The sequence below is a fragment of the Salmo salar genome, chromosome ssa04 (genome assembly GCF_905237065.1).
Source record: "Salmo salar chromosome ssa04, Ssal_v3.1, whole genome shotgun sequence".
NCBI classification, from domain to species: domain Eukaryota; kingdom Metazoa; phylum Chordata; class Actinopteri; order Salmoniformes; family Salmonidae; genus Salmo; species Salmo salar.
In genome coordinates this window covers 75250838-75264185 of record NC_059445.1, presented here as the reverse complement: position 1 = coordinate 75264185, position 13348 = coordinate 75250838, and the positions used below count along the sequence as shown (strand labels likewise).

At 44.5% G+C, this 13348-nt stretch overlaps 1 protein-coding gene across 4 annotated transcripts in view; it reads right to left on the bottom strand.

The window, feature by feature from the left end:
• Nucleotides 1-3518: 3518 nt before the first annotated feature.
• The window catches only part of dpysl3 (dihydropyrimidinase like 3), a 48271-nt gene continuing 38441 nt past the window's right edge, over nucleotides 3519-13348 (bottom strand). The window contains exons 12-14 of one of the 4 annotated variants that reach the window (XM_014197984.2): nucleotides 9449-9628; nucleotides 7088-7262; nucleotides 3519-5199 (exon numbers count right to left, since the gene is read on the bottom strand). In XM_014197984.2, coding sequence (XP_014053459.1) covers nucleotides 5105-5199; nucleotides 7088-7262; nucleotides 9449-9628 — 450 coding nt within the window. In that variant the 3' untranslated portion in view covers nucleotides 3519-5104. 4 annotated transcript variants of the gene reach the window in all.

Below are 13348 nucleotides of genomic sequence, written 5' to 3'. Positions count from 1 at the left end.
AAAGTCGTCCTGCCTGTATCTGATTATTAACTCTCCTATACTGAAGGACAAACAGGTATTGTAATCTAGACGGGTTTTGGTTCTACCTCGGCCCTGATACTAAAAGCTGTAGTATCAGTTGTTGATCTTGCCAGATATGAAGTCAAAGCTATAGTCCTCGAGTCGCGAACCCAGATATCATTATGTGACCTCTCTCTCTCTCTCTCCCATCTTCAATCGTGTTCCTCAACAGATTACCTGTTAATACAGCAAGTTACACGCTTTCATGTGGTTTTCCCATTCACTGCAACTTTGACTGTGGCCAACTTCTCCCCAGATCCCCTTCAAGACAAACACCCATCACTCTTCCACAGTGGGCTCTGAGCTCTGAACTGATCCAGCACTTTCCAACATTCACAGGGTAATCTGGGTGTTTCCTTGAATGAGATACACTGAGTATACAAAACATTAGGAACGTCTTACTATTATTGATTTGCACCCCTTTTTGCCCTCAGAACAGCCTCAATTGGTTGGGCCATAGGTGTCGAAAGCGTTCCACACAGATGCTGGCCCCTGTTGACTTCAATGCTTCCCACAGTTGTGCCAAGTTGGCAGGATTTCCTTTGGGTGGTGGACCATTCCTGATACACAGAAGAAACTGTTGAGCGTGAAAAACCCAGCAGCATTGCAGTTCTTGACACACTCAAACCAGTGCACCTGGCACCATAGGCACTTTTTTATGGAACCTTCATTTAACTAGGCAAGTCAGTTATGAACAAATTGTTATTTACAATGACAGCCTACCCTGGCCAAACCCGGACAACACTGGGCCAACTGTGCGCCGACCTATGGGACTCCCAATTACAGCCGGATGTGATACAGCCTGGAATCGAACCAGGGACTGTAGAGACACCTCTTGCACTGAGATGCAGTGCCTTAGACTGCTGTGATACAGCCTGGAATCGAACCAGGTACTGTAGGGATGCCTTTTGCACTGAGATGCAGTGCCTTAGACCGCTGTGCCACTCAGGAGCCCACTTAAATCTTTTGTCTTGCCCATTCACCCTCTGAATGGCACACATACAGTTGAAGTTGGAAGTTTACATACACCTTAGCCAAATACATTTAAACTCAGTTTTTCACAATTCCTGACACTTAATCCTAGTAAAAAGTCCATGTCTTAGGTCAGTTAGGATCACCACTTTATTTTAATAATGTGAAATGCCAGATTAATAGTTGAGAGAATGATTTATTTCAGCTTTTATTTCTTTCATCACATTCCCAGTGGGCCAGAAGTTAACATACACTCAATTAGTATATGGTAGCATTGCCTTTAAATTGTTTAACTTGGGTCAAACATTTCGGGTAGCCTTCCACAAGCTTCCCACCATAAGTTGGGTGAATTTTGGCCCATTCCTCCTGACAGAGCTTGTGTAACTGAGTCAGGTTTGTAGGCCTCCTTGCTCGCACACGGTTTTTCAGTTCTGCCCACAAATTTTCTATGGGATTGAGGTCAGGGCTTTGTGATGGCCACTCGAATACCTTGACTTTGTCCTTAAGCCATTTTGCCACAACTTTGGAAGTATGCTTGGGGTCACTGTCTATTTGGAAGACCCATTTGTGACCAAGCTTTAACTTCCTGACTGATGTCTTGAGATGTTGCTTCAATATATCCACATAATTTTCCTCCCTCAGGATGCCATCTATTTTGTGAAGTGCACCAGTCCCTCCAGCAGCAAAGCACCCCCACAACATGATGCTGCCACCCCCGTGCTTCACGGTTGGGATGGTGTACTTCGGCTTGCAAGCCTCCCCCTTTTTCTTCCAAACATAACGATAGATATTATGGCCAAACCGTTCTATTTTTGTTTCATCAGACCAGAGGACATGTCTCCAAAAAGTACAATCTTTGTCCCCATGTGCAGTTGCAAACCGTAGTCTGGCTTTTTTATGGCAGTTTTGGAGCAGTGACTTCTTCCTTGCTGAGCGGCCTTTCAGGTTATGTCGATATAGGACTCGTTTTACTGTGGATATAGATACTTTTCTACCCGTTTCCTCCAGCATCTTCACAAGGTCCTTTGCTGTTGTTCTGGGAACGATTTGCACTTTTTGCACCAAAGTACGTTCATCTCTAGGAGACAGAACACGTTTCCTTCCTGAGCGGTATGACAGCTGCGTGGTCCCATGGTGTTTATACTTGTGTACTATTGTTTGTACAGATGAACGTGGTACCTTCAGGCGTTTGGAAATTACTCACAAGGATGAACCAGACTTGTGGAGTTCTACAATTATTTTCTGAGGTCTTGGCTGATTTCTTTAGATTTTCCCATGATGTCAAGCAAAGAGGCATTGCGTTTGAAGGTAAACCTTGAAATACATCCACAGGTACACCTCCAATTGACTCAAATTATGTAAATTAGCCTATCAGAAGCTTCTAAAGGCATGACATCATTTTCTGGAATTTTCTAAGCTGTTTAAAGGCACAGTCAACTTAGTGTATGTAAACTTCTGACCCACTGGAATTGTGATACAGTGAATTATAAGTGAAATAATCTGTCTGTAAACAATTGTTGGAAAAATGACTTGTGTCATGCACAAAGTAGATGTCCTAACCGACTTGCCAAAACTATAGTTTGTTACCAAGAAATTTGTGGAGTGGTTGAAAAACATGTTTAAACGACTCCAACCTAAGTGTATGTGAACTTCCGACTTCAACTGTATACAATTCATGTCTCAAGGCTTACAAATCCTTATTTAACCTCCACTTCATCTACACTGATTGAAGTGGATTTAACAAGTGACATCAATAAGGGATCATAGTTTTCACCTGGATTCACCTGGTCAGTCTATGTCATGGAAAGAGCAGGTGTTCCTAATGTTTTGTACGCTCAGTGTATGCTCATCATAGAGCCTAGTTAAAGTCAAGCTGGAGGATCACCTACGATAAGAATAAGTCGTCTTAATGGGATTTCTCCTCAAAGGATCTCTTTCCCCCCATACTGTACAAGCTCATCTGTTGTAAATGGGCATATAAAATAACTTGTCACTGACAGCTACATTATCTTGGGAGGGTTTATATAAGTTGTTATTGTGAACTGGCTCTGTTTGGACTCGATCTCCCACTCCAGACTGAGATGGTGTTTTAATAGCGGAAATCTTCTCAGCCTGTCATAATTACACCCATCAAAAGTGATGTCATGAGACTTTAACTGGCTATAAAACATAACAATTATAACAGAGCGGTGACAAGAATACTGCCAGGCTTAACAATGGGTCTGAAGATGGGAAATTCCCATAGAGGTATTAAGCTAATTATGCAGATAGAGGATGTAATATAACAGCAATTCTACTCTATCTAATAAATGGTACAGACAACTAACTGTCAGATCTACACATCACATTTCTATGAGAGATGTTCTCAACAAGGTGCTCTGGCAAGAATGTGATTCCTCCTGGACCGGTCATGTTCAGAGTACATTAAAAGGTATATTTTTATATCTACTATACTGTATATTGAGAAATCAAACAGAGACAACCAGTCAGTTGCAACTCATGTTTATTCAGGAACAGTTCATACCACCACATCACACCTCAATGTTGTTTTGACCTGCCTTCTCTGGGTTTTGATACAACAGTAAAAAAAGACATAAAAACTATAAAAAAGATCATGTCAAACTAACATAAATATAATCACCACTTGGATTGCTTGGAATTCCACATCACTCAATAAAAAACAACGACCTCCTCATGACCTCTTCCTCAGCCTAGCCTTATTCTAAAAACATACTAAAATCCCCTCCCTTGTCTGGGACAGGTAGGCAGACCAGAAGCATAGAAAAGGACTCTGAAAGTGAGTGACCCAGGGTTATGCCGGTCTGTCCTCCCCTTGGTGTTAGTTACCAAACCAAGGGCTGTCAGTCAGCTAAAGTGTACAGCATTGTGGGGACTCTCTCGGAGTGTTGCGATTTTAACCAGCACAACATTATCTTTCAATGTTATGTTGTTGAATGCAGGGACTGATGGTCTGTTGCTTCAAAACGAGAGCCCACATTGTCAGGAAATTAGAAATAAAGCCAGAGGTAAATTACTGTGATTTCAAAGATTTGTTACTTTTATCATAAACATTTTTTTATGTATTATTGTTCACAAAGCTCATAATTACAATTGCATGACCCAGGCCATGGAAGTTAAGCTTGGTTTTACTTCTTGTGCAAGGGTTACATGTTTTTTTAACCACCCAGATGACTTAATAAAAGGTATGAATAGGAACAGGCATTAAGCTTGAAGCAAATGCAAAGGACGGTTTCTCACAATGTAATCTACAGCCAGGATGGAGTGGGGCGGAGCGCAGGGGAAAAATTAAACATGACAACCATTTCTACCTTATAATATGTTATTGCATGTTTGCAAAATAATATTGTAATACCAGATAAGTTTTTATCTTCAAGAAAAACAAGAAACAAGACAATCTCTAATGACTATCACTCCTGGTTCAACAACCCAGGGAGGCAGCGAACAACATCATTCACAAAGCTACGTTACATCAATCATACGTACTCACAATGCCACCTATCAGTTATGGACGTTACTGCATGTTATCATTACATCGCTAGGGAACTAAATCAGCAGACTAGTACTCAAAAAGGGTGAAAGCCAAACATGATGGAAGAAAAAGGCCGTATTACTTTTCCTAGGTAACAAGCATCAGAACACTGTGGAAATTGGTATCATGAGGTTTATTTAACTATATTATGGATTCAGAGTAGAGCCTAAACTGTCAATACACAGTTGACACAATTACTAACGTAGACAATGAGGGACAGTAATACAAATTCATCACCTATATTCTGGTTATGAACATGCTCCTGTTATTCCAGAGCATACAAACCCAATATTTTTGTAAACAAATGCACTTTAAATTAATATTGTGTTCTAGTGACTGACCTGCAATTCCCTAGGAGGAGTAGTACTGAGCTTTTAGAAGCTTAAGCAGGTAGCATTGTGGCTGGTAAGGCATGAGGATTCAGTGTTTTACTCAATTTAACTTGTTTTAACTAATCATGTCTCCGTCGTCTCCCAATGGCTGTTGTCATCTTCTGACCGGTATCTCTCCTGGTTCAACCTCTTAGCTGAGGGATGTGATGTTGGAGCGACCACCAGGGGGAACTACAATGCGACGTCCCGCTGGCCGGATGGGGACATCCTCTGTGGTGGGGGGACCTAACAGACAAACAGGATTAGAGTACTGTCTCTTTAAGCATCAGGATGAGGATATCCTCTGTGGTGGGGGGAACTAACAGACAAACAGGATTAGAGTACTGTCTCTTTAAGCATCAGGATGAGGATATCCTCTGTGGTGGGGGGACCTAACAGAAACAGGATTAGAGTACTGTCTCTTTAAGCATCAGGATGAGGATATCCTCTGTGGTGGGGGGACCTAACAGAAACAGGATTAGAGTACTGTCTCTTTAAGCATCAGGATGAGGATATCCTCTGTGGTGGGGGGAACTAACAGAAACAGGATTAGAGTACTGTCTCTTTAAGCATCAGGATGAGGATATCCTCTGTGGTGGGGGGGACCTAACAGAAACAGGATTAGAGTACTGTCTCTTTAAGCATCAGGATGAGGATATCCTCTGTGGTGGGGGGAACTAACAGAAACAGGATTAGAGCGCTGTCTCTTTAGGCTTCCCATTAACAAAGGCAGCTCCAGCCAGTTTCCTCCACTAGTGACTATCGTTCATCACACGACAAACCAACCAGGCGACCTGACCTTGGCCCTCGTTGGACACCTCTAGTATAAAATCCAATGGGATTGGGATTTGCCCTGGATTAAATTGACATATTGGACAAGGAGAGATTTACGCCTACTGTCTTAAACTCACTCTAGGACAGGATCTAGTGTTTTATACTGTATAATTCACCCTCTCTCCATGACAAAACACAGCCAAGGTTACTTCACATCTGAAGACAGAGAAATATATCAAGAAGTATATCAACCCTTTAGGTTTGTGTGCACGTAGGTGTATATGTGTGTGTGTATGTTATTTTGTGTACTGGAAGTGGGTGAGAGGGATTTCTGTTCCCAGAATGTGTAGCTAGGAGCCTAACAGTGGGATTATGTTGGAAGCCAGAGGAGAGAATAGGCCAGGTCTATATTATAAACACACAGGCTGGGGAAAGAAAGCAGACTCTCTGGCTCTCTGGAAGGGATGGGAATAGATGGACTAACCCCACTAGACTACAGTGCTGGGGGAAAACTTTCCAATGCAGGTCATCCTCCACCTCCTGCATCAGTACATCACACATCAATTCTTCCAGTAAAAAACATTGTTTACTTGGCTCCTCCCTGAAAGGTTGTACCTAGTGGTATGAGGTTGCAGATGTATACAATCGCAATGTCACTCAACACTCAACTAGTCTCTGCTATTGGTTATGTGAATAATGTCACTTTAGCTAAATCAATGATCATGAGCCTCATTCAACCTGCACAGTAGACAGAGCTTCATTAGGCAGGCAACGGCTAAGAAAGTCAGATGCAAGACTTCTTAGAACATACTGCATATTGAATTAAGATGCATAAAGATATTATGCGAGAGAGAGAGAGAGAACCAAGATAAATCTGTGTGAAGCTGAAATTAATCAAATGAATGTTGTGACAAAAAGTTAAGAAATAACTAAATGACTTGTGAAACATAAAGAGCACTGTCTGGAAGTACCAGGACGGCTGAGGGACAACAGTATTGTGCTGTGTGCTGTGTGCATTAGTTACCACAAACAAATTATGTAATTAAGGCTTAAAATGTGATTATGGTAAAATGTCAAATTTCACCTGAAGGTTATAGTAACTTCCGCAGACGAATGGCAAAGTTGACCTTGGAAACATTCTGTATCATGTGTGAAGTGCATTGTAATATGTCATTGCTGACTGTTGAGTGTGTGTGTGTGTGTGTGTGTGTGTGTGTGTGTGTGTGTGTGTGTGTGTGTGTGTGTGTGTGTGTGTGTGTGTGTGTGTGTGTGTGTGTGTGTGTGTCAGGTTCCTGGCACTTCCTATGACAGCCAGGGACGGGAAAGCGGTTGGGTAAATGAAAAGGTAGCTGAAGCTCACCACGCTGTGCAGGGTTACCTGCTAAGCTAAAGCCAGAGTGGTGCAGGTTCCTCACAGGCTGCTTGGTGGGGGAGGTACGGGCAGACGCTGAGGGGGTACCGCCACGGGACATGGGCGAGAAGTCAGACACAGGACCGTCATACATGCCCCTGGGCACTGCCCGCAGGACTGCCAACTGAGAGAGAGGGAGACAGGGGTGATAAAGGGAGAGAGAGGGAGAGAGAAGGAGAAATATGGAGAAAGAGAGAAAAGAGAAAGAGAGAGAGATGATCATTTCTGTTGGTAACTTTATAACAGTTCTCCATGACAATGCTTGTTTAGAATTAGATTCATGGGGTTGTTTGTAGAATGCTTTGTGCCAATGCATATTTCACCCAGTGTTTTCCTAAGGAAAGCACTTCCAGATTTACTGACAGACTCAGTTCTTATTGGACATGCTGTCCTAGGGTCATGTGACTAAGGAATCCCTGGAAGCTGAGCTAGGAGCACCAGAAAATACTTACTGCCACCAAGATCAACATTGCATTAATACATAGGTCTCACCAAAGAAACATCTCTATAGTCTGGGCAAAAAGAGAATGACAGAATTGGAGGGTAGCCGTTTCCAGTTGAACACAACTAATTGAATATAACCCACTTGTGTTGAAATATCCACTGTTGTTCCTGTTGAGTATCCACCAACACCAGCAATATGAGCAACCCCATGGACACATCATATCCCTTCAACACCATTACACATGGGTACAACAGGCACTCTCTGGCAGTCAGTTGTTACAGTATGTAACCCACAGCCAACACAGCCAACGCCCCTGACATGAATCCTCAAGTCTGACATAACACTTATCTCCCACACATCCCACCCCCTCCTCCCACTCCCACCCCTCCTCCCACCCCCCATCCCATCCCCCACCACCCACTCCTCCCATCCCCCTCCCATTCCCCACCCCTCCTCCCACCCCCACCCCTCCTCCCACCCCCCATCCCATCCCCCACCACCCACTCCTCCCATCCCCCCATTCCCCACCACCCACTCCTCCCATCCCCCCCCTCCTCCCCCCCTCCCATTCCCCCCATCCCCCCACCCCCCCATCCCCCACCACCCACTCCTCCCATCCCCCTCCCATCCCCCCTCCTCCCCCCTCCCATCCCCCCACCACCCACTCCTCCCAATCCCCACCACCCATTCCCCACCCCCTCCTCCCATCCCTCACCCCCTCCTTCCATCCCCCACCTCCCATCCCCCACCCCCACCTCCCATTCCCCACCACCCACTCCTCCCATTCTCCATCACCTACATCAAATGTCTGTCTTCCTCCTGGATATGATCAGATCACCCATAGAGGTAGTTAGGACACCATTACAGCCTTTTCTGGCAAATCCCATCTGCATTATACACTCTGTTAGCTATATTTATCTTGTGCCTTCCATGACAGACAGACAGACAGACAGACAGACAGACAGACAGACAGACAGACAGACAGACAGACAGACAGACAGAAGACAGAAAGACAGACAGACAGACAGACAGACAGACAGACAGACAGACAGACAGACAGACAGACAGACAGACAGACAGACAGACAGACAGACAGACAGACAGACAAGACAGACAGACAGACAGTGCCACTGCCGCCAGAGAGGACAGATGCCCTTTGTGTACAGTTCAGTAGGTGTGATAAACAGCTAAGCAATCTGAATGTAATCTGCTTCCATTGAACACACTTTGGATTACCATTCAGGTATGTAATGTACATTGAGATTGATGGTAGATCTGATGATGCGTGGCATGGGCTGAGCCACAGAAGTGTGCATTAGTGTAAAGCTAAGCTCTCTTTAACGGAAAGCTGCAGTGAGATCTTCCATGTTTGTGGGTGCTGGATGGCTCATCTCAGCTCTGCATCAGATTAGTGCTGATTAATCCCTAACCACTGAGAAAACACTTCTAGATGTCCCCAACTCACTGACCTTTTATTATTTTGTATTATTTGCTTTGTCATTTAGCAGACGCTCTTATCCAGAGTGACTTACAGAAGCAATTAGGGTTAAGTGCCTTGCTCAAGGGCACATTGAAAGATTTTTCACCTAGTCGGCCCAACACTCGTAACTGCTAGGCTTACCTTCCGCCTCACAGACCTCACAGTTCTTGGCTCATTGTCACATACTAACGCTGTCCCGTGACAAAACAATCCATATAAAACTTATTCTAAGACAGAACTGAAGCGTTAGGAATACAGTATGTTCATTGCAAATACTTTTATATTGTTAAATAATTGTATAAAAGGGAGACAGTTATTCAGAGTCCAGAGACAGTTACTCAGATGTTGACTAGACAGTAAGGAGAGAGAGGCGAGCATCTTTTACCTGCTTCCTGGCCTTGACGCGCTTGTAAGCAAAGTCCGGGAAGGGGGTGCAGGGGATGAAGCGGCCAACCCCGGAGGTGGCGTGCAGGTTCCCATCCTCCAGCACCAGCTTCCCCTGGCAGATCACCACCGAGGGGGCACCACGGAGCTCCATGCCCTCAAACACATTGTACTCAGCAGCCTGGAATACACACAAGCACAGACATGACTGCAGGCACACGTGCACACACAGAATCAAACACATACAAACACACACAGAGTCAAACACATACAAACACACACAGAGTCAAACCAACACAGAGTCAAACACATACAAACACACACAGAGTCAAACACGCACAGAGTCAAATACACACAGAGTCAAACACATACAAACACACACAGAGTCAAACCAACACAGCGTCAAACACGCACAGAGTCAAACACATACAAACACACACAGAGTCAAACACACACACAGTCAAACACACGCAGAGTCAAACACACGCAGAGTCAAACATACACAGAGTCAAACACACACACAGTCAAACACACACACAGTCAAACACACACACAGTCAAACACACACAGAGTCAAACACACACACAGTCAAACACACACAGAGTCAAACACACACAGTCAAACACACACACAGTCAAACACACACAGAGTCAAACACACACAGAGTCAAACACACACACAGTCAAACACACACAGAGTCAAACACACACACAGTCAAACACACACACACACAGTCAAACACACACACAGTCAAACACACACAGAGTCAAACACACACAGAGTCAAACACACACAGTCAAACACACACAGAGTCAAACACACGCACAGTCAAACACACGCACAGTCAAACACACGCACAGTCAAACACACGCACAGTCAAACACACGCACAGTCAAACACACGCACAGTCAAACACACGCAGAGTCAAACACACGCAGAGTCAAACACACGCAGAGTCAAACACACGCACAGTCAAACACACGCACAGTCAAACACACGCACAGTCAAACACACGCACAGTCAAACACACGCACAGTCAAACACACGCAGAGTCAAACACACGCAGAGTCAAACACACGCACAGTCAAACACACGCACAGTCAAACACACGCAGAGTCAAACACACGCACAGTCAAACACACGCACAGTCAAACACACACACAGTCAAACACACACACAGTCAAACACACACAGTGTCAAACACACAGTGTCAAACACGTTATACATTAAAGCTGAAATATGTAACTTTTGTGCGACCCCACCATATTCACATAAAATTGTGAGTTATAGATCTGTCATTCTCATTGAAAGAAAGCAAGTCTAAGAAGCAGTACACACTAGATATACAAAAGCATGTGACACCCCTTCAAATTAGTGGATTCGGCTATTTCAGTCACACCCGTTGCTGACGTGTATAAAATCGAGCACAAAGCCAGGCAATCTCCATAGACAAACATTGGCAGAAGAATTACTGACGAGCTCAGTGACTTTCAACGTGGCACCATCATAGGATGTCACCTTTCAAACAAGTCAGTTTATAACATTTCTGGGTTTGGCAGATGCCAGGAGAACGCTACCTGCCCCAATGCATAGTGCCAACTGTAAAGTTTGGTGGTGGAGGAATAATGGTCTGGGGCTGTTTTTCATGGTTCAGGCTAGGCCCCTTAGTGCCAGTGAAGGGAAATCTTAACTCTACAGTATACAATGACATTCTAGACGATTCTGTGCATCCAACTTTGTGGCATCAGTTTGGGCAAGGTCCTTTCCTGTTTCAGCATGACAAAGCGAGGTCCATACAGAAATGGTTTGTCGAGATCGGTGTGGAAGAACTTGACTGTCCTGCACATATCCCTGACCTCAACCTCATTGAACACCTTTGGGATGAATTGGAACGCTGACTGCGAGCCAGGCCTAATCGCCCAACATCAGTGCCCAACCTCACTAATACTCTTGTGGCTGAATGGAAGCAAGTCCCCGCAGCAATGTTCCAACATCTAGTGGAAAGCCTTCCCTGAAGAGTGGGACCAACTCCATATTAATGCCCATGAGTTTGGAATAAGATGTTCGGCGATCAGGTCATCTGGTGTATCGGTTCAATGTGTGTTTGGGTTTTGTACACTAGCTTCCAACAGCTGAAAATACAATATTTGTAGTTATGGAAAAGATTTTTCACAGCGGTTTAAATGGTACAAGGATTCTCTACACTATACTTAATTTTTTTGTCACATAAACTGAAATTAGGTGAACTATTATAATTTTAGCAACCAGGAAATGGAGATTTCTGCATAGTGCATCTTTAACTGGATATTGTATGTCTTGGTCAGTGATGCTAGGCCAACAAAAGAGAGGAGAATGACAAACTACAAAAACAAAAACTCTAGATTTATCAAGCCTACTTTTCCCCGTTGCACCCCAGTACAGTCTGTTATGCTGCCGTTACTTACTGCAGAGATTCACAAGCACAATCCAGTTATACAAACGATGAGCAGCTGCAGGAACTTTCAAGTGCTCATAACTCTCAAGCGGAGGAAATGACAGTACAGCGATGCAGAAGCAACCAGCTCCCACGTAAACGCAAGTATTTCCAGTTTTTCTGCAGTTTGACAGTCACTCGTCTGACACAAATGGTGCCGGAGAGTTTACATGGGTGTGTCTTTGTGGACTCAGAAGGTCAAGTATGGAAAAAAGAAACAGTAAAGGGTCTCTGAAACACATGACCTCACGTACCAAAGACTGTCTGTGATTTACATTATGAGCTGACACACTAATTCAGATGAAGAGCCGGCTAATTCCACTAAAGTAAATCAGATTTGGACATATTGCTCTTAAAACTGGTCTGATGAGAGGCCATTCTATGTGTTGTAGTGAGACATAGAGCTTATTGAGGGAGAGCTAAGTAGAGTCATGGGACACACAGGCCCAGTTTGGCTGTGGGGACAGAGGGAAAGGGGAGGCGGGTTGGCGGGCGGCTTGGTAGGCAGGCAGGCCGTCTCTGTAGAGATGAGACCATGGTTCTGCCTTAATTAACAACATGTGTGGGAGAAGAGAGATAAATAACACTCCTTCTCCACCTCCTCCACATCATCCAGTCGGCCTGTTTCTCATACGCCTCCATTTGGCATTTAAAGACAAACAGCTGCCATCGCACAGCTGGGGCTAATGACTCCAAGCATCACTCTCTCTCCTTCTCTCTCTCTCTTTAGCACTTTCTCTCCCTCTTTTTCTAGCACTGTCTCTCCTTCTCTCTCTCTAGCACTTCCTCTTTCTCTTGCACTGTCTCTCCTTCTCTCTCTCTCTCTCTCTCTCTAGCACTTCCTCTTCCTCTTTCACTGTCTCTCCTTCTCTCTCTCTCTCTAGCACTTCCTCTTCCTCTTTCACTGTCTCTCCTTCTCTCTCTCTCTCTCTAGCACTTCCTCTTCCTCTTTCACTGTCTCTCCTTCTCTCTCTCTCTCTAGCACTTCCTCTTCCTCTTTCACTGTCTCTCCTTCTCTCTCTCTCTAGCACTTCCTCTTCCTCTTTCACTGTCTCTCCTTCTCTCTCTCTCTAGCACTTCCTCTTCCTCTTTCACTGTCTCTCCTTCTCTCTCTCTCTCTGGCACTTCCTCTTTCTCTTGCACTGTCTCTCCTTCTCTCTCTCTCTCTCTAGCACTTCCTCTTTCTCTTGCACTGTCTCTCCTTCTCTCTCTCTCTCTAGCACTTCCTCTTTCTCTTGCACTCTCTCCTTCTCTCTCTCTCTCTCTAGCACTTCCTCTTCCTCTTTCACTGTCTCTCCTTCTCTCTCTCTCTCTAGCACTTCCTCTTCCTCTTTCACTGTCTCTCCTTCTCTCTCTCTCTAGCACTTCCTCTTCCTCTTTCACTGTCTCTCCTTCTCTCTCTCTCTCTAGCACTTCCTCTTTCTCTTT